The 21,593-nt window shown below is 41.3% G+C and overlaps 3 protein-coding genes and 1 non-coding gene across 7 annotated transcripts; 2 read left to right on the plus strand and 2 right to left on the minus strand.

The window, feature by feature from the left end:
- Positions 1 to 173: 173 nt before the first annotated feature.
- LOC145435154 (ubiquitin carboxyl-terminal hydrolase isozyme L5-like) lies at positions 174 to 2,812 on the minus strand. Its single transcript, XM_080312454.1, has one exon. The coding sequence runs from the start codon at positions 1,910 to 1,912 to the stop codon at positions 926 to 928; it is 987 nt and encodes a 328-aa protein (XP_080168580.1). The 5' UTR covers positions 1,913 to 2,812; the 3' UTR covers positions 174 to 925.
- A 153-nt stretch (positions 2,813 to 2,965) lies between these two features.
- On the minus strand, positions 2,966 to 3,707 carry LOC145435161 (peptidyl-prolyl cis-trans isomerase-like). The gene has a single exon (XM_080312466.1). It carries the CDS (start codon positions 3,656 to 3,658, stop codon positions 3,164 to 3,166), a length of 495 nt encoding a protein of 164 aa, XP_080168592.1. The 5' UTR covers positions 3,659 to 3,707; the 3' UTR covers positions 2,966 to 3,163.
- A 1,565-nt stretch (positions 3,708 to 5,272) lies between these two features.
- On the plus strand, positions 5,273 to 21,275 carry LOC145435133 (far upstream element-binding protein 3-like). 4 transcript variants are annotated; one of them, XM_080312413.1, is made up of 19 exons: positions 5,273 to 5,486; positions 6,196 to 6,283; positions 7,987 to 8,025; positions 8,083 to 8,131; positions 8,674 to 8,723; positions 9,363 to 9,492; positions 10,221 to 10,428; positions 10,606 to 10,710; positions 11,230 to 11,340; positions 12,083 to 12,236; positions 13,050 to 13,166; positions 14,280 to 14,438; positions 15,151 to 15,258; positions 15,765 to 15,937; positions 16,850 to 17,033; positions 17,641 to 17,772; positions 18,321 to 18,493; positions 18,608 to 18,745; positions 19,682 to 21,275. In XM_080312413.1, exons 1-18 carry the CDS (start codon positions 5,403 to 5,405, stop codon positions 18,707 to 18,709), a joined length of 2,166 nt encoding a protein of 721 aa, XP_080168539.1. In that variant the 5' UTR covers positions 5,273 to 5,402; the 3' UTR covers positions 18,710 to 18,745; positions 19,682 to 21,275. The 4 variants fall into 4 exon arrangements, with proteins under 4 accessions (XP_080168539.1, XP_080168540.1, XP_080168538.1 ...); XM_080312414.1 differs by having other exon boundaries at positions 12,086 to 12,236; positions 20,878 to 21,275; XM_080312412.1 differs by having other exon boundaries at positions 5,274 to 5,486; positions 20,878 to 21,275.
- LOC145436679 (small nucleolar RNA SNORD83) lies at positions 11,088 to 11,158 on the plus strand. The gene has a single exon (XR_013914400.1). It is a non-coding gene; the product is annotated as a small nucleolar RNA SNORD83 (small nucleolar RNA).
- Positions 21,276 to 21,593: the final 318 nt, after the last annotated feature.

Below are 21,593 nucleotides of genomic sequence, written 5' to 3' on the forward strand. Positions count from 1 at the left end.
AATATCCAAATTTACACAGTCATTAGATTATCTACCAACTAATGATCATTCTTGGAAGCTAATTCATCTGACTTGGGAGTGTTGCATTCCAAACAATAAGATGCATAATATGAAGCCATTATGTGTTCATCTCAAATTTAACTATATATTTACTATTTAGCCATGAAGTAGGCTTTTGTAAAATATTGGTTGTTATATTAGAGATTTATAGCAAACACAGATATTCTTAGTGCAAGCAATGACACTACTACTACAGCAGCAGCGAAAGTAACTTTAATAACTATAACACTCGACTCGAACGCGAAGGCTGTAGGGAGTAGCAGGACAAGCTAAATTTCATACATACTTGGATCTATTATTTGTCAACAGTGACAAAAATGTAACAACAACGCTCCTTTGGAATATTCCAACTAACGACAATTTAAATTTTGAAAACAATTCTTTTAAATCAGTGGTTCTCAACCGGGGGGGGGGGGGGGGGGGGGCGTGAAAGCATCGGAAGGGGGCGCGAAGAAGCGGTCAACTGAAAAAAATTGCGCACCGTGCGTTTTACCTCCAATTCAAGCGTGTTTCTCTATTAATAGACCGAATTTGATATTTTTTCAATTCTCTCATCGACAGTCATAACTGCCCATACCATCAAACAATCTGTTGTGGTTGCTAGCACCCTGGTTGGATTTTGTGATATGACGATAAGGGGGACGCGAAATTTTTCACTATCATAAAGGGGAGCGTGTCTAAAGAAGGTTGAGAACGACTGCTTTGAATGAAGGCTAGCGAAAGACATGTAGGCATATGATATTTTTGGGCAAATACTTCATGGCCAGACATGGGGTTAGTTTCACAGTTTACAAAGGGTCGTTCCACTGACACCAGTTGTACCGGTATTGGATTTATTCACAAATCAGTCACAGTCTCATGTATCTCACGCCTTGACCGCTTTTGGTGTCTGCTTCTCGCTTTTTTTGGATTTTTCCATTTCGCATTTCACCAAATCGTGAAGTTTACCTTCCTTCGCGAGGACCTTGAGCAACTCCACAATGAAAGGAAGATAATTGTGCTTCCTTCGTATGTTCTCAATCTGGTATCTGTGACGTTTATCGTTCTCTTCCGAGACCAAACTCTGCAGATGCGCCATCTCCAATTGAACTACATCGACTTTGCTGTTATCGTCGGTTTCCATAGATTCGCCTTTAGCCAATGTTTCCCGCAAATGATCAATTTGACGCTCTAACACCATTTTTCGGTCAGATGTCAAGGCTAGCAGATTAAAATGAATCTCTCCTTCTTTATATCTTGCAATGCGCCGTTTGATCGCGTCCAAAGCTTGATCGAGCCAATCATTTCCTACAGCTCCGTGGTCCACGGGACCTTCTTTGATACCATCTAATTCATATAGGCGCCCATCAATCGGCATATAGCCGATGAAATGATAACTATCTTGATCTTTCTGCGTCATAGAGCTGTCAAATTCAAAAATTTGTTGTCTCGAGAAGCTGTTATGCACAGCTCGGATTACATCAGAGTTTGACAACGCGACGCCTTTGTTAATTGAGTCAAATGCTTGAGTAAAGTCTTTGAAATCAGACATTGTACTTCCCAATACGACATCGTCATGTTTGACATTCAACAGAATATTGACAATTGCTTGTGTGGCACACGCATTCGTTATTACCTGTTTCGCAAAAAATATATGGTCGAGCCGACTGTCCTGTACCACCGTGCCTTCTGGGTTTTCGTCCTTCATACACTTGAATAGGAATACTAGGCCGTGAATGGGTTTCAGGTGTTCAAAACTTGATTTGTCTAACGTAAAGATCTCTTCCACTTGAATGCCTTTCACACCGAAGTCACGAATCAAGGACGAGAACACTCCTGGATCACTTTCGATCAAGCACCACTCTCCCGACATGGCAAATTTCAACTCTACTAATGGACTAGTCACCAGAGGATCTAAATTCAAGGATAGAAATTTAGCGACTTGCGTCAATGACTGTAGAGATCACCAAACAGCCTTGAATTCAATCTGCATTTTCTACAGGCTAACAAACAAACATGATGTACACAAATCTTGGTCTGTAGTCATGCTACAGATACAAAAGAACCATGATCAACCGCCCCTTTAACATAAGTGGCAGAAGACAGCAGAACCTAACGCACTGTAGTGCCAATTGTCACAGCGTATTCATGACTTGCTCAAATTACATGTCATTTACCGCAAATTCAACTGACGGAGTGAACTATATCTGAACTTGCAAGCTATGATCAACTAATGCTCGTTTTTTTTATTGTGTAACAGCTCAAATTACATCATTTCCAGCAGATGAAGTGAACTCCAGCATCACTTGCTAGCTATGATGCACTACTGATCATAGATTTTTCTTGTGTCACAAGCATAATGGCGACAAGTTTGAACTACATTTTGAGCAAATTCCATAGGTGGAGGCAACCAGAGCAGTGGTTCTCAACCCCCAGCCCACCCTATATATTAGATATGTTTTGAAATGCAAGAATTTGTTCAAAATTGGGCGTAGGTTACAATGTTAGGCCTAAGTGTTGTACGAAGCTGCTTCAGAGTAGCCTAGAGGTAATTTCGGACAAGTTGACGCTATTAGCTAACAGGTACCAAACACTCAGCACATGACACACCCAATACCAGTAAGGCAGCATTGAATGGAGTTTCCAACATTACATTTGTTGTATAAATAAATTCAGGGTTAATTTCAATTTAGGTTAACCGGTCTGGAACATTTGTTTTTTAGGTTGAGGTCCAAGAGGTCAAAAACCACTTAACTATAGCATTATAGTGAGCTATGACATACTGCTGCCTCCTGTGCGATTCTGTCACTGTACAACAGGCTTAAGATAATGCATTGCATCACGCAGGCACTTGATTTAATGCATTGCATCACGCAGGCACTTGATTTCAATCGATAACAGGCTGCAATAAAACCAGCAAGACAACTTTTCGCACTTTCACGGACTGTATGTTTATTGATTGGTCGGTTGGAAAGCTTAAGCTTGATTACAATTCGATAGACCTGTTCCACATTGCTGGACGTCTCGGATACAAAAAAACATTGCTGGAAATGTCTCATACAAAAACAAATACAAAACACATTTAACTAGACATGACGGCAGCATTTGTTTGACAATGATTCTTTCATAGCTGGCCGGAAGCTGCAACTGTCACTTTCTTGGAGGTTTTCCCGCTTTGTGATCCCACTGCTTCAATCTTCTTCACCACATCCATACCTTCAACGATGGATCCGAAGACAGTGTGTTTTCCATCAAGCCAAGCCGTCTTCGCTGTGCAAATGAAAAACTGTGAGCCGTTGGTGTTCGGTCCGGCATTCGCCATGGATAATATGCCAGGTCCGGTGTGCTTGAGAGTGAAGTTCTCATCGGGAAACTTGTTGCCGTAGATGCTCTTGCCGCCAGTGCCGTTGTGGTTCGTGAAGTCCCCTCCTTGGCACATGAAGCCTGGAATAACTCTATGGAAGCAGCTGCCAGCGTAACCAAAGCCTTTTTCCCCGGTGCAGAGAGCTCGGAAGTTTTCTGCGGTTTTTGGGACGACATCACCACGAAGCTCCATGATGATTCTGCCTTGGGGAGCACCATCCAACGCCATATCGAAGTAAACTTTGGATCTTGCCATGTTGGATATGATTTTGGAATTTAATTAAATCTGTCGACATAAGGTTAAAGCTGTCATTTGAATATTCAATAGATCTCTGGCATTTTCTACTTGTTTCTGCGGGCCAAATTCTAGACATGAATGTGTAAATACAAGATTTCTATTTCAAGCTCACTACAGAAGTAGATCATAGAAACCAATAAGTGCCCCTCAGAATATTTATATATCTGATCTGGTCGCGGAAACAACGCACCAACACAACCTATCCGGCACCTACGCTTTAATGATGAAACGGGCCTCAGTAAATAAGCCTAGCTATCTCCGTAGTCAGGTAAAATGGAATCAAAATCGATTGGATATGTGCTATCTGCCGGTTTCACAAAGACAATATCTTACAATTCTGCATCGCATAGCCTATACTCCCTAATCTATCATTTGCAGTGAACGCCCGCTGCACATCGGCCGAGAATTACTCGCTGTCGAACCACGTGCTCAACTTATTTGCCGTCGATCGGATGACGTCACGCGAAGAAAAAAAAGAGAAATAATGGTCGTGGAATTTTCCACTCCTTCGCACGTCTCGTTCATAATTGCCGACGACCGATTTTGGCCTGCATTTCGTCGCTGGTGACAATGTATTCAGGCAATTCAGCCGTCTTGGTAGCACCACCTTATCTTCTCGCCATCATTCCTTGCAATTTTCTAAACACCACAAGATTGCTATAATGAAAAAGATACAAAGGAGTTTGAATCGTCAAATGTCTACATTTACCAATGAAAATAATAAAATAACATGCAAATTGGTCGCTTGAACAGTGAACACCCAACGAAAAGTATCAGAGGATCATCATTATCATCATGGAGCAAGTAAGTCAAATGAAGTGGCATGTGCCTGTGCTCTTACTGTGTTGATCTATATTTACATCAGTCCGGAACGCCTCAAAAGTGGGTCGCTATAAAGGAATAGGGAGCGGCCGAAAAAAAACAGTCTGAACCCACGTGTTCACGATTTACGAGCGACTTCACTATTTTTTGCGGTGGACTTTTTTGACAAGCGCTAGTCACAAGACTCACAACCTCGCAAAGTGGCGGATAACAACGACACCTTCCACGTGGCATGCGAAGCCCGCGTGGTACAGGAACCATGTATTGAAATAAACCCGGATATTTTTGGCTGACAGGGGCAATCGCCACCAGCCACCATAGAGCTGGACAATCGTTTCATACCCTTTCATGAGCACGCCAGTCGCAATGGCGATGCAACTGCACGCTTTGTCACGTAACATTTATTCACACTTGTGAATAATTGTAGCCAGTCTGGCGTTCCCGATTGTATTTAGGTCATCCGCAAATGAAACCGCGTACTGGTTGAGAGTTTCGCTCACGCCTAGCTAGCTAGGGTCGATTGGGGACTTGATTCACGTTTTGTTCGCCGAGTATTGGAAGAGAATCTGTTGAAAGTTCGCGCTTAACACGCTGCTTTTCGCTCGACCGACTTTCTGTCGGTTCCATTTTTTTCTTCGCGCGGCAAGTGAGACTCGCTCCTCGTTTTGTTTTCTTCTATCTTTCATTATCTCCAAAATGGGTGGATGTCCCACAATGCAACAGTCACGTGGTTCGATAGTCGTTGAGTCAGAAGAGCTTTCAGTGATTCTGTTCTTTGCTTCCACTGCAACGTTTTACTCGCTATTTGTAGCTGCGCTCGATTTTCTCCGCTGTACAGTCGAAAGAAGCTTTACCCGCAGAGGAGCGAACATTTTGGTAAATGGCCGCCGTCATTGGCAACGCTTCAGGAGACGCTCAAAGTACAGCACCGGGATACGCCGACGCTTTACAGAGAGCTCGTGAGGTAAGTTGTATACTTGTTTGCATGTGATAGTTAGCATGTGCCTAAAACCATAGGTGACATTAGTAATTTCGTTGTCGTGTTACTGCCCGGAGTGGAATTGGTGGCAACGTCACGCAGGATTTTCTGTTTAATTCCTTAATTATTCTATATAGAAAAGCTCTCATCACGCAGGATTTATTTCAAAAAATGGACAGAGATTCCATATAGGGTTACTGCCATGTGTAATAGTGATGTAACGAACTTGGTCACAATCTTATTTTTCTCAATTACTGCTATTACCAGTCTCACAATATAAAGATACTAAAGCTGTGAGTTTCAGCCGAAAATATTAGTGTATATTTCATTATGAATATGCGTCAATAGTGTATTGAAGTTGTGTACCTCTCTAAAAGTTTCCCAAGTTATGTTGAAGTGAACATGACAATAGATCATTACCCTTGCCCGTAGTATGGCGCTTTATGTGTTACATAGCTGTCGACCAGAGTGGAATTGGTGGCAACGTCACACAGGATTTTCTGTTGAATTGCTTAATTATTCTATACAGAAAAGCTCTCATCACATAGGAATTATTTCAAAAAATGGACCGAGATTCCATATAGGGCTGTCGAAGCATCTGCCCTTGATTCATATATAAAGTATTGTCAATACTGTTACATATAGAAAACTTATCATAGTTTATGCTGGAATGGTAAGTGATTTTGTTTCTTAGATTGCATCGAAAATTCAACCTGAAAACCCCGGGCCTATGGGAGATTACTCGAACAAGCGCCCATTAGAAGACTCCGGTGAACATTCTGGTAATTATAGACTTCACCTGTTCAATATCCAGTACATATATTACTTGTTTGAAAATCTGTTGCAGCGGTATGTAATTTCTATAACTATGTGCATGTAAATATGTCTAACAATTAACACATGCAATTGATGTCTACAAATATGTATAGATGTATATGAATGGCTTTACACTCATAGCATTCAAGACTTTGTCATTTTAATGAATAATGTTATGCAATAGTATATTACACACCTACTTGCTTTTTGACATACTTACAATATTGATTCAAAAATGAGAATGCATTGCAGCTGTATCCCCTTGAAATTTATCGATTTGTGATTATCTAGTGAAACTGCTCGTTGACTGAACAGTTTTCGAACTAAAGAAGAAAGTTGCATCTGCCAACATAGTGCATGACCTAACTCTTATGAAGTATATCTGTATCATCTGTGACACTCATTGATTACCTATGCTATGCCATGCTTCATATCATTGTCACTGGCTCAAGGCTATATTATATTCCTGCATTATATGACAAATGTTTAAATGATATTGCTTCAATTATACTTCTGTAGCCTGGATGTGTTATATCATATTAACCGACATCTAGTTACTTTCTCATTACTAACCTCATTAATGCATGTCACCTAACTCCTATTATTGATAATAACTGTTACTGTACAAACTACCTATATTTTACATGCCAATCAATGGTATTCCATAGCTGCATGATACATGTTGGAATGAGTATTGAGTAGTAGCCAACATATGCTCATCACATAGATACTATGGATACGATTCATTTGCCATCGTGATCGAATATTTATTTCACATACATAATCGATTATAGACTTCGTGATGTACAAGTCATTGACCTTAGAAACTCATTATTTTTCCATTGATAACCAGTAATTGAAATATTCGATGAATAAGATAGCTACTGTTTTGCCATATCTATAGTCACCAACAGTTGATGCCATATATAGCTTGTGAATGTAGGGCCGCAAAAACTAACTTTCTCTCGCATCATTCATCCATGCTGAATTCCAATGAATGAAATTTAATAATAAATTTAGATATGCTTGCCAGGCGACGGCAGCTAGACATTCATAAACCGTAAAATGTGCCAAATGGTTGAGATTTGAGAATCGTATGGCCCTTATACAGAACATGAAATGGTATCTCAGTAACGGTAGCGAATATAAATCGTATGAATTTATAGTGAGTACGCTGTGCAGTGCTCACTATTCATGAATAGCAGCTGTTCTCAATAGCTCTTATGTGGGGAACTGTTCATTGTAATGAGAGGAAGTATTATGCAAGAGTCCTTCCTTATGCTATCACGGTTAGCTTAGCTTAGTCATTCGGATATGCTGCATAGAAGTTGGTGGTCTTTACCTCAGTATTGAGTGGAACTCTGTTGAGGTAGCATCCGTGGAGTGGTGTGAAGTGTCAATTTATTCAAGTTGTGGGGCTTTTAATGCTCCTGTTTTGTGTAGTTAGTATTGTAGATCGTAGTTGCATGTACATGTAGTTAGCCGAAACATTCAATACAGTGATGATTGAATGTTCTGTCACAGCCATCAAAAAAACTTCGGGATGGTCTGCCGTGTAGAATCGTTTCGCCCCTATCTGAGTATTGCGTGTTTTGGCTCTATATTTAGTATGTGATCGTCCGGGTAAACATGCGATTCCTTCATCTGGTTAACCTTGTAAACTTTTCAGATGAGCCAGGTGCCAAAAAGCTGGCTTCCCAAAATGATAGTAAGTTGCAATGTCTCGATTTGTTGAGATTTGCTCCTAACGCTTATTGATTTTCAGTCAACATTACAATAGGAGCGATGCAACAACCACTTGGTACTGGTGGGAGGTATGTTGTCTATTGTTGTAATCTGTACACCTTTCTGTATTGTACATTGTAGTTGCATGTGCATGTAGTACGCCGAAACATTCAATACAGTGATGATTGAATGTTCTGTCACAGCCATCAAAATACTTCGGGATGGTCTGCCATGTAGAATCATTTCGCCCCTATCTGAGTATTGCTTGTTTTGGCTGTATATTTAGTACGCGGTTATCGCGTTACAATAGGAGTGATGAAACAACCACTTGTTACTGTTGTGAGACGTACGTTATCTGCTGTCATATTCTGTACACCTTTCTAGCTCGTGTATATGTCAATATTCAATGAGCAGACTTGGACGAACGACTGGACTATGACTGCTCGCTTTCTTTGATGTGGCACTAGAACTACTCGAAATCCACGATTAGAACTAGTTAGTTTGCTGTCAACGGTAGTTTTTGCCATTTATAGTTTGACCCTCGCAGTGTGGAATCCGGTATCTGAGTTCATGTCTCGATGATTGCGGTAATGATAGTGTCCTGTAATATTAAGATCCTCTTCCGTTTCAGAGTTCCGACTTCCGAGAACATACATCTGCCAGACAAGCTAGTTGGATTAAGTATGTATTCACGTTTTTTTTTCTCGCTACTGTGCTACTGTGACCAACTACTGTGACCAACTGGCAGATTTAAAATTTTGACCCTGTTCCTTGTATATTATATTGAATCAAGAACCTCTATCCAAGGCTGAGCAAATGCCTGCCACATTTGCTTGGTAAGTTGCTGAGGGAGATTGACCCGCCGAATTCATCCTATTTACGTTCAAGCTTACTGTAAACTTGTGCATTGGGTTTGGTGGTACATAGCAAGGTGTTGAGATCACTTGCTTACTGTGTGTATAATTCAGAGGTGGGAAGGATTTCTCGAGTAGGTTTTTCGTACCAAATCGAATGGTCATACTTTTCTACTGAATCCATTTCTACCTTGGGCGGTTTCTCAACGAACTTGACTAGTAGATAGTAGTTTTAGGGGGGATTTGCATTGCTTTTGTAAGTAAAATTGTGATGAGAACCGTGTGAAGTAGCTGCTAAAGATCGCACCCATTCCTAGTGTCTTACTCTTTATGAGTTGGTCGTGCAGATGCCTCTTCAAAGTAGCCACAATAGGTTGAGTGTTAGTATGCGAACCTGTGCCATAATCTACTTTCCTAAACCAATGTTGCTGTGTTTGTCAACCTATACCGTTACCCTTGTTTTCAGTTATCGGAAAAGGCGGTGAAAACATCACAAAGCTCCAAGCGCAGACCGGTTGCAGAATACAGATTGCTCAGGAATGCGCTGAAAACAACGAAAGGCCGTGCACGTTGACCGGAACCCCGGAACAAATTGCGTAAGCATACTGTCGTTAGCTGATAACTCCTGTCACTTTGCCGTCTGTTGTGCGGGGTTTGGATAACAAGATATATCTAGAGCTTCTTGGGAGTACACAACTTCAATATACAATTGAATAGCATATTCTTATCGAAATGAACCCCAATATTTTCGGCTGACACTCGTCAGTGGTAATCGTCAGCTACTAGTAAAGAATTGTAAATAACATTGCACGTCGAAAATCTTGTCACAAAATATAACAATATCGGCATGATAGTATAGTTCATGATCCACTGATTTATGATTAAGAATAATAAACCGGACAATGTCTTGTATTCATCTGTGATGATATGGGTTGTTAGCCAGTCTTGCTGCTGATTTCTGTGATGTGACTGCAACCGAGAATTATCTGAGGTGTCCTTAATGACTTCATTTCTTGCAAATTGAATTTGACTTACCGAGATCATGAAGACTTGAAAATTGCATCAAGTTATGTTTCCCATCAAATTTTAGCCCATTCCTGTAAGCAAGAACTTGTGTTTTTACTGTAATTCTTTCTAAATTTTGAATTGAATTCCAAAGTTTCCGCAAATTCAGTAATTCACTCTACTTCTGAAACTATGGCTGTAACTGTAATGCCAATGCAAGGCATAATTATAACAGTAATCTGACTTGGAGAAGCTCGCTCCTGTAGGTGATCGAATTCTAAACCGTATTGATATAACTGATTTGAACCTTTGTTACCAGCACCTGTCGCGCCACGCTGCAAGAAGTCATCAAAAACGCCAACCTTGGTGGTGGTGGTGGTGGCGGAGGAGGAGGCGGTGGGGGTATGGGTAACATCGCCGGTCTCGAAGAGATGAGCGGAAACGGCGCTCAGACTGTTATACAACTGATGATACCGCCGGACAAGTGCGGTTTGATCATCGGAAAAGGCGGCGACACGATAAAATCGGTAAGGCTTTCTGCCATCTGAAATTTTGTACCTGGAACCTGCTTTAGAATATGCTCGGTCTCATGAAGTAATAGCTGCATGAAGTTGTCACTTTTTTTCCAGATGTGGTCCATGTAGTTTTAGAGGTTATATGTGCTCCTAGCGTACTCCAATTCTTACGTGCCGTATCTTTTCCAGCTTCAACAAAACATCGGTGTTAAAATGATGTTGATTCAAGACACGACTCAGAACACGGGACTCGATAAGCCTTTGCGGATATCGGGAGACCCTATGAAAGTTCAGGTCGGTTGTTTTGGTGAATGGTTGCTTTTCACATGCGACGGTCAGACTTGTACAAGCTACTGCGTTGTAAATGAAAATGTGGCTTTAACCAAAAATACTCGCGTTTGTGAACTTGCACTTGAAAGTAGATCTTATGACCTTTAAAACTTGTCAACTACAACACAACTGTAGAATTTTGAAATGCAAGAGATTTTAAACCCGACACCTACCCCCTGGCCCTGATGGCTCTGATGATCTGGAAATTACTTTCTTGTTGTTTTAACAACTAAATGTTTATCAAATTCCAAACTTTAACAACCCACTCGAAACCGGTAGTTCATTGATTGTCAAGTAACTGGAGTGCTGGTTTGTGCAAGTCTGACAATGCATTATATGTTGCCACATGATGTGATTTGGATTCGAGCTTCGGCAGTGAAGACACTGATCCACTACCCATTTCCTGATGGCGGCAAGCAACGTAGCCGATTCAATTTTGCGTTGTCGAATATCCGTATGATAACCGAGATATTCCGTTCACAGCAAGCCAAACAGGCGGTGGACCAGTTGATGGCGCAGAGAGACGCACAAATGGCATCCGGCCGACAAGGTGGCGGTGGTGGTATGGGAGGCGGCATGAATAGAGGTTATGATGTGAGTAACCTATTTTGTTGTATTTATGTATAGTAGGGCTGTTCAAAAAAAACTTTACAGATTTCACTGGCTACTTGATAAAATTGTTAGGTTGGTTAAAAACAACGTTGCACACCAACTTTCTCTCCATTCCAACCAGTAAAAGAGTGATTTGTGCAGTAGAAAGTTTGGAATTTATCATTGAAAAATATAATTTCAAATTTTTTTTTAACCCTATAAAGTCGTTAGGGTGCCAGTAGAGATGATGTACTCCAAATTTGGCTCAATTCCAACCACTAGAAGCGAAGTTATTGCAGTAGAAAAATTTGGATATTATCAAAATAGTATTTACGGTGACTAACTTATAATTATTTAATATAAAATCATAGAATTGAAATTTTTTCTACTGCAATAACTTCGTTTCTAGTGGTTGGAATTGAGCCAAAGTTGGTGTACAGTGTATTTTAACCAACCTAACAGTTAATCAAGTAGCCGGTGAAGTCTGAAGGAAAAGTTTTTTTTTGAACAGCCCTAATGCACAGGAGAGCAATTCACGTACTTATAGTGTATTTGTTTCTTGTGTGCTAATGGTGAGGTCAAACATAAACTACTTTAGATAAAAATGAAATGATCTGAGAAGTTCTCAAATCAGTGGTTTTAAAAGGTCGATAGTGTCTGCAAAACTTCGATCTGCTTCTTCATTTGACCACCCCCAGTCACAAGTCTTTGTATAGCTGGCTGAATGCCTTTTGTGATTTTCCAGCAGCATCAAGGCGGGGGTATGGGACAAAACCGAGTCAGCATTCCGGTCCCGAAACCCGCCGTCGGCGTCGTGATCGGTAAAGGGGGCGAGATGATCACGAGAATCCAGAACGAGACCCACACGCGGGTGCAGTTCAAGCAAGAAGAAGGTATGGGTAGGATGGTTTGCCTTTTGAATATTCTATTAGAATTATACACGTATTGGTGGGTAGAGTTGGCCAGTGATGATATAGGTTGTTAGCCAGTCTTGCTACTGAATTATGTGATGTGACTGCAACCAATAATTATCTGAGGTATTCTGTCTTTCCATGGGTGTTATTACTGCAAATTATGACTACAGTTTACCAGTTATGGGAGTCTTTGAAGTGAGGGCCATCTTTGATTTTTAGATTTGGAGTGGAATATTTTCAGTCTGTGTTGTTTGATTTGAATGGGATATTGTATTACCTTGTCACTTTGAATATATTTTGTGTAGGATTTTACTGCTGCTTGGCTCAACCATAACAAAAAGGGTATATTCAGTCAAAGAACTCGTGGCCTTGCGCAGTAGATCAATTGACGACTTGGAAATTTACTCAAAGAAATAAGTGTCATTCTTGAAGTCATTTTTATGTAGTTAGTCAGAAACTTGTATCGAGTGAAGCCCACGAATGCGTGCGAGGGGGTAGTTGTAATCAGAGCTGGTCAGTAACAAAGTACTTCTACTTTTTGAAGTACTTGAAGTAGGTTTTTCCTACTTGCACTAATTTTGATAGTTAATGATTTTAGAGTACTTCTACTTGACAGTTTCAGTTTTGTAGGCAAAAATAAGCGTAGAATACCTACTTACTTGTGAACCGCCGCTTTTACTTCTACTTGAGTAGCGACGTTGACTACTTTTGACCACCTCTGGCTGTAATACGACAAATTCCAGATCTGTCTTTATGACACGACGGTATACTTGATCATTACCGGATTTACTCTTTTAGATGACCCCAACGTGCAGCACAGGATGTGCACGATTAGCGGCACCCCGGACGGCGTGCAGGAAGCGATCGCTCGCGTCAACGAACTGGTGCAGAGCGTCCAAGAACACGACGGCGGCGGTAAGCGTATTACTAGTTTTATTTCTGAGACTGGGCAAAACGGAGTACCCGAGTGATATGATTCTGAATCGAGTATTGGGCTTGTGTTCGAATTTTCGAGTAGGATGGATGATGTGGGAAGTTGAATGGGTACCTTTCATGAGACACTAATAATGCAATGCCAGTTCCCGTCACATAGAAGATAAGTTGATGTTTTTGACTTTTGATATTATGCCTTCATACCTTGTGATAGTTCTGGTAATAGATCGCGGCATAACTGAAGTGTTGTTTCCAGTAACTTATGTAGCTTTGTACTGCGTGTTTCGTACACATGTTTCAAACCTTCCATGGCGGGAACTATACAGGGTTTTTCTGATGACTCGACTGGACTCGTCATTTTCTCAAAATACGGAAATGACTCGACTCGAGTCAATCTGTGTATTGACTTGACTGGGACTCTAGTCGTTGCGCATGACTCAAACCAAGTCATGGGACTCGAGACTCAGACGGCCAAGACCGACATTTCATTGTAGTTTCGAAGAACAGTAAAGTAACCACAGTATTGGGATTTCGTCTATTGGTACTGGTACTTGAAAATGCAACCAGAAACTGCTAAAAGTGCGGATAAATTAGTATATTATTAATGGGAACCATTCAATATCACCACGCAGAGTTATAATAAGTGGGTTTAACGAGACTTTACCTGGAAACGGAGCAGTCAACACAATGATTTGGACTCGACTCGAGTCAATACGAATACTCGGTCTTGACTCGGTTTTGAATTTAATTTGACTCAGTCAAAACTATAAAACCGAGATTGACTTGTGACTCGGAGCCTGGTGACTTGGTTACAACTTTGTAACTATAATTCAAACTATATAATTTTGAGTAGCCGAAAAAATTTGTCGCTCACTCGCCTTGTTTCCTCAGAATTGACACTCGATTCAGATTATAGAGTACTCGAATCATTTTGCCTAGCCCCGGTTGAATAATTTCTCTCCGCGTGATGTTATTGGATTTGAGCTTTGGCAGTGAAGACACTGATCCACTACCCATTTGCTGATGGTAACCCAAATTTTGTGGCATACAAAGTCTAGTTGTATTCCTATGACTTGATGCTATTTATTTTTCCAGGCCGACTCGGCGGCGGCGGTATGGGCGGCGGTCGTTCCGGCGGAGGATTCGGACAGTGGGACGGTCCCGGCGGCATGGGTCACGGCAGGTCTGGTCCAGGCGTCAACACTGTCGAGTACAATGTCCCGGCGAACAAGACTGGCCTTGTCATTGGCAAAGGTGAGCGTAAATTTGATTTAAAACGTATGAAGGTTTGGTCGGTGATGATATGGGTTGTTAGCCAGTCTTGCTACTGATTTGTGTGATGCGACTGCAACCAGTGATTATCTGAGACGCTATGTTGGTAGTTCTACTAAAGGTGGAGAAGAAAGAAGAAGGTTATTATTTATTATAAAAAAAATATACAACAAAACATTTGAAAATCTTCTGTTTAACGCACGAAAGTGTTATTCTGTCTATAGAAACCAGTGGAAGCGGAGTTTCCCGTCAAAAAATTTTGATTTGAATAAAATAGTATTTACGGTGAGCACAACTATAATAAATGAACGAAGAATTGGCCACCGTAAATACTATTTTATTGAAATCCAAATTTTTCGACGGCAGTAACTCCGCTTTCACTGGTTGGAATTGAACCAAATTTGGTGAACATCGTTTCTATAGACAGCCTAACACTTTCATGGGGTGAACAGAAAATTCTCTTTCATGGGGTGAACAGAAAATTCTCAAGTTTTTTGTTATTTATTTTTGTATAATAAATAGAAACTTTCTTCTCCTGTAGCAATGTGGCTACCGGTTGGAATTGAACCAAATTTGGTGCGTAGGCTTAGATCAAGTAGCCAGTACGAATTTTTGAAGAGCCGAGATGTTCATGCAGTGTAAGACTCCGCACGAACCTTGACCTGTGGTGTGACGCAACAACCTCTGTCCGCAGGTGGCGAAACGATAAAGAACATAAATTTGCAATCGCAAGCGCACGTCGAGATACAGAGGAACCCGCCTCCCGGCAGCGATCCCAACTACAAGACGTTCATCATCAAAGGTAAGCCGCGTTACGATGCTCTTGGATTGTAGTTTTGCGCGGGAATAATGATGAATAACCTGTGGTTCGGAGCCAAGCTTTGAATGAACGCTCTTATCTTCTGATCCTTCTGCACACTTGGACATCTACATAATTCAAGCTGTCTGATTTTAGTGAAATGCTGGTGATCTTGTTATAATAATCTCGTTTGTGAAATGTTTCTTTGCTGTATTTCTAATATATAATGCTGCAGAGAACTACATAGTGCGAAATTAATTATGATTTTATATGAACTGTACTTGACTCAATGTCACAAGTTTGGTCGAACTCCGCAATTCTCTAATTCCAATCTAATTTCTAAAAAAACTAGCTGTAATACTAGCTCTACTAGGTATAATTATAATTTTAATCTTGAAGTTATGGAAAGCTGAACTTCTGTAGTTGTTTCAAGTCTGCCTTCACGAATGACTTCAACAAGAGATGTTTGACCAAGCACAAGCTGATGTGTCCGGTTTTCTATTGCGCAGGCTCACCCGATCAGATTAATCACGCGCAGCAGCTGATCCAAGAGAAGGTGGACGGCGGTCCCGGCGGCCCCATGCGCGGAAACAACATGGGCCCGCCGATGGGACACAGGGGCGGCCCGATGAACGGCCCGCCCGGCGGCGGTCCTCCCGGAGGCTTCGTTCCGCCACCGATGGTATGTGATTTTCGCTATTCTGAGAACGTCGTCAAGCTCAATGCAAAACTTACCATAGATTAGTGTGTGTGTGTGTGTGTGCCAGCCTTGCGAGGTTCGAGGCGCGTTATGTCAGATACAAGACATGAAATTCGTACGTGCAACTAAAATGAGTTGGTGCAGTAGGACACTCGGTCTCGAATGCGGACTTAGCAACTACCAGATTATTCTAATTGAAACGAATTACCGGTGATTCTTATCTACTTAGAGATGTTTCTTCGCTCTAATTCTAGTCTAATTTCTAGTTTTCTTGAAAATGCTGCAGTACAACTTAACGGTTTGAGACGAGCCCAGCTTGCTGTACTGACGTTGTCATTCACGTGCTTTTGGGCATGAACTTTGACTAGATTAAATTTTTGGTAATTCTAATGTAATTTGTGGAAGACCAGCTATAATTCTAATCTAATCTGGGAAAGATGAAAATTTTCTAGTTTAGTCTACTTTGTATTATCGACACGAGTTGCTCATAATATGGCGGATTTAAAGGTTTATGAACCAATGTTCCAAGAAATTCAGTATGATGTAGTTGAGAATTGAGGTATCCGTTATGTCCTGTGACCTCGGTTTGTGTCATGGAATGGGGTGTAGTGGTTATGTTTCAGAACTGCGACAGAAATGAATTCTGTATTCATCTATGATGATATGGGTTGTTAGCCAGTCTTGCTTCTGAATTCTGTGATGCGACTGCAACCGACAATTATCTGAGGTGCCCTTTGCATAGCTGCTACATTTTTGCTGTGTCAACACTAGTTGCACGGCAGTTGATAGCGTGACTTAACAACCTCCAAATGAGCCTTTGACCAACCCTAAACTTATCCGGTATGCATGCAACCATTAACACTTTGATCTGACCAGGTTCCTTTTGTGTTCCAGGGTGGCTTTGGTGGACCGCCGCCAGGCCCCGGATTCGGAGGACCTCCCCAGGCCCCGCCCGCGCCCTCTCAGCCTCCTCACCAGCCTTTCCCTGGACAGCAGCCGTGGGGCGCCCCGGGACAGTTCCAGTGGCCCGGAGCACCTGGCCAGCCGCAGCACAACGGTGCCGCCCCTCCCGATCCACGTGAGTAACAGATTCTTTCGGTAACTGGAGTAGGGTCTGCTGACTTATCTACGCGCTGAAGTGGTTATGTATATAGGCGATATTGATAAGTCATTTTTATGGCATTCTATCAAGGTAAGTAGAAATGTAATAAAAATTGCACCTATTCTACTCCCTTAGTAATTTTGCTAACATTTGCGGGATAATATTGATTGAAATACCAACCTACTACTGTGCACAGTTGCGTGTTCGGCACTACTGCCAAGTCTTCTCTTTGAAAGTACTTGTTAAGTAATTGAGTTTCTACTTCCCCACTCTATATTTGAAACAATACATAATAGTATTTATTTTTGGTAGTTCTGTAATTAGTAATTCAACTATTATCTGCATGCACAGCAATAAGTTAGATTCTGCTGATTGGAATTGAGCCAAATAGGGTATGCGGTGTAGTTTTGAGCCAACCCAGAGGTTCTAGCGATCCAGCGATGATGATACAACCCTGTGGTTCGGAGCCTCGGCTTTGAATGATCAACTTTTCCCGAAACTGAGCTGGCGAATGTTACGTTGCGCATAGTTTTGAATTATTTGACACACCACAGCCTGTTATTAACTAATTTCCTATTGACAGATAAAGCGCAGGATCCGGCAGCCGCGCAAACGTGGGCCTCGTTTTACCAATACTACCAAAGCCAAGGGCAGCAACCAGCGCAGGCCGCGGCATCCGCGACTGCGGCCGCCGCTTCTTACCCGACTCAAGCAGGTAATGCTGATTCAAGCATTGATATATTGATCAATATCGGTAGAAAAATTTGGATTAGAATAAAATAGTATTTACAGTGGCTAATTTAATTATGTATTATAAAATGATGTAATTAGAAATTTTTCTACAGCAATAACTTCACTTCGTCTATTTTATTGTGTCAACAAAAATTTTTGAAATTTTCCTTTTTTATTTCTAAACGATGAATTGAAAAATTTTTACTGCAAGAATCTTGCTTCTGCTGGTTGGAATTGAGCCAACTTGGTGTGCAACGTTCTTTCAACCAACCTCACGATTTTAGCAAGCAGCCAGTGAAATCTGAGGGAGTAGTTTAGTTTTTTGCGCAGCCCTAATGCGCAGTCGAACGTAGATTGCAAACGTTCGAAATTTCTAAATTCATGGTGAACCTTGTAACTTGCTGAATCATGCAAGTTATGCTACTGATGAGTTTAAATCTGGTAGAGACTGAATGTACTTTCGGGATTGAAATTTATGGGGCTGACTGCTTGTGAAGTCCACTATAAGAGCTCCTTATCGAATTGTTTCAGCTGCACAGCCCGTAGCTGCGCCGGCCGCTCAACCCGATTACACAAAAGCCTGGGAGGAATACTACAAGAAACAGGCCGAAGTGAACGCAGCTGCGGCTGCTGCAGGAACGCCGGTGGCCGCCCCTGCTGTGGCGCCGGCTGCCGCGGCTGCTCCGCAAGCCGCCACCTCGCAAGTAAGTGTCACCCTGGGCATCTCTTTCTACTTGAATTGCAAGAATTAATACTTATTCGAGATACAACTCAGACTAGCTATGGACAGTGTCTCATGTTTGTCTGTTGCTCTGCAGGCCGACTACAGTGCTGCATGGGCCGAGTATTATCGGCAGTTTAGCCAGTACTACCAGCAAGCTGGACAGTATCCCGCTGCGTCTGCCGCGCCAGGACAGTGATGCTGGAAACGTTTGTTTCAATGTGGACCACGTAAGGTGGGTGCTGGGATGCTGTACTGACCCTGTAGCACCCCGTGTGTATGCGATAACGAGCGTCTTGTGCAATGAATAAGTGGGTGTTGTTTTGTGTTCTGCTGCCTGTGTGTGGATGGAATAATAAAGGTATCATTGACTAGGTAGGCTGGCCGGACTATATTCAGTTAATAACTTTTAACACGCTTAGCTTCAAGTCTTAGCAAGGGTTAAATGTAGAGTATCAATTCGAAACAGTCCACCAAGCTAAACATACGCCGTCTATGGGGTTTGAGATTTGAGTAAACTCATCCCACGAATATATTGGGTCTTTGGATTGTTCCCTTTCTGAGTGAAACGGGCACGCTGAGCACTGTGGGTGATTTTTCGATGATGTGTAACGGTGAGGTCATCTGTTAGCTGAAGTATGTAATGTTCCCGTAAGGTGTTATCGATATTCTATGAATCTTGGCGCATCTAATCATTGAAGTAATCAGTGTTGAAAATCGCTGCAAGATCAACCAATCATTTGACGACGTGCAGCCTGGTTTTACCTAGCCTTCACTGTTGTAAATAGCAAATGAGTTGTCTTGCAGACATCTATTTCTGTTCTGTAGACTGCTCAACTTCAAAAATCTCTTGTATGTTTTGAATCGAATATTTATCATTTGTACCTTTATCACTCGACAATTGAGGCTTGCATTGTTTCATATGGATGGTGGGCTGTCTTTGCATCGTTGCAAATTCGTTTTCTGGCCTCTATTTCAACCGACAATAATAATTATCTAACATTCGAACTGTCATTCGTTATACGATTATACTGCAATTGTGTGATGCATTCGTTACGGTTTCCATTGGACCTGTCATGTTGCCTGTGGCCAGGCTTTTAATGCGTCGTGCATTCTCGCCGTGTTTTCAAGTTTTGCGACCAAACTTGACTGTTCTTTTCTTCAAATCCAGGCCGCAACCCGGCACCACACACAGTATCTCTCTCTCTATCTGACGAGGTAGCAGGCGATAAAATGTGGCAAACCGTAGATCTGGAAGAGACACGCAAACCGCCATTTAGAGCCGCGATTAAGCCGTGTTTCTTGTGCAATGAGCCGTGACGCTTGTGACAATAATAAGTTCTGTATTTGTAATGGTTTGATGGTAATATCAAATTTTAGAATTATAAAAAACGCAATGCCATTTAGAGCTGCGATTATCTTGTTTTGATTAAGCCGCGTTTCTTGTGCAGTGAGCGATGATACTTGTGATAAATATTTGTAGCAGTTTGACGATAATAACAAATTTTAGAATGCCTCTGATTAATGAATATTAGTGATATGATGAAATGCCCATCTTTGATTCATTTTCTATAATGTAAGGTATTTGAAGCATGTAAATCGTCTTGGTAACTGCGGGTTGTTGTCGCGATTTCGATACGTGATTATACACATGCTTGTATAAAGATATTCGGTAGCACCGAGTTTTTTAGATTCAGGTGCTATGCTGCCATATTTGTAGTGCTGATATTGCTGCAAGTCACTGTAACAATCATTTTTTTAAATATAATCGCTATGTAGATAGATGTTTGTTTTCCAAATAGCAAGTTACATAAAATGAACTGTGAATCTTATCCTTTGCACTTTCTAAAAGACGCCTTGTTAGCTATGCAATTGATTCGATGCGTTCCATGAAATATTTATTTAGATAGGGTTATTTATGCTCGCTAATCGAAGACAAATATATATTAGTGCAAATCGACTTTAAATCTAAGCATATCTTTGCAAACTTCGTACTGAATGCGTTACTTGTGTGCCTGTGAACAATCTGTATGATTTGATGTCAACATTTCCATTATTTTATTGCCAAACATTACTTTAACCACTGACTGGTAAGTATCATGCCATGGTGCCTTGGTATGGGGCTCATTGGTTAGTTATGTACTTACATAAGTCAAGTTATCTATGAATAAGCACTAGCTAATATGCCATTAGAATTATTACTTGATATGAGCGGTCTAGGACTCTTCTAGGTGGTGCTCTGCGTGACATTGGAGATGATGTCTATCCGTTGACCTACATTTACAAAGTTGGTGTTATGACTAGCTGCCCCCACCTAGTTCTGACTTATGGGTTGTTTCTTTAACAGTTTGCCTATGCGTATTACAGGATATGTGCAGCCAGTTGCGTTTTTCTTCGTGACGCGAATGATTTCCAATGATTTCGCCTACTTGATGTCTCTTGCAATGCAATGTTTCTCTCTCGTGATGGACGTGTGTTGAAGATCGCTGCGTTTTATTTCTCCCTTTTTGAAATTTTCCGGTTCTTGTAATAACTTACCATTGAAGAGTAAAAAATGAACTGTACTTTATCGTCTGCTATGTATTTTTCGCTGTTGTTCGAGGTGAACTCTGGAATTACCGAAATTTTGAAGCCCTTTGCATCGTAAAGCGGATTGGGTAATGGAATGCTGGTATACTGGTTGGAATTGATTTGGTTTTATATTTCCACCTGCCTATTCATGTTGAATTTATAGTATGGAAATCATGAATCCTTTTATATTGAAACGCTTTGTGCATTCACGATATAATTGGTAGTAGGGGTCATACAGGATAGTTACTAAACCTGATAACTGACAGTCACAGACCCGAGTAGTGATGTTTTCAGGGTTAGGATATAGTGTACTAGTGATACTTGTTGGCCCCACAAGTCACCTCGGCAAATCTCATGCCGCTCCATGCTGGAGATTAGGATGATATCAGAATGTCATACGTCGGACACCCTGCGCACTTGTTTCGAAATACAGGCAGGGGCCTCGAAGGAAGAATAATACAGTGCTATCTGGCGATTATTGATATAGCTAAAAATATTTGCACCATCACTGC

The sequence above is a fragment of the Botryllus schlosseri genome, chromosome 3 (genome assembly GCF_051294905.1).
Source record: "Botryllus schlosseri isolate E-star chromosome 3, Bs_hap1, whole genome shotgun sequence".
NCBI classification, from domain to species: Eukaryota; Metazoa; Chordata; class Ascidiacea; order Stolidobranchia; family Styelidae; genus Botryllus; species Botryllus schlosseri.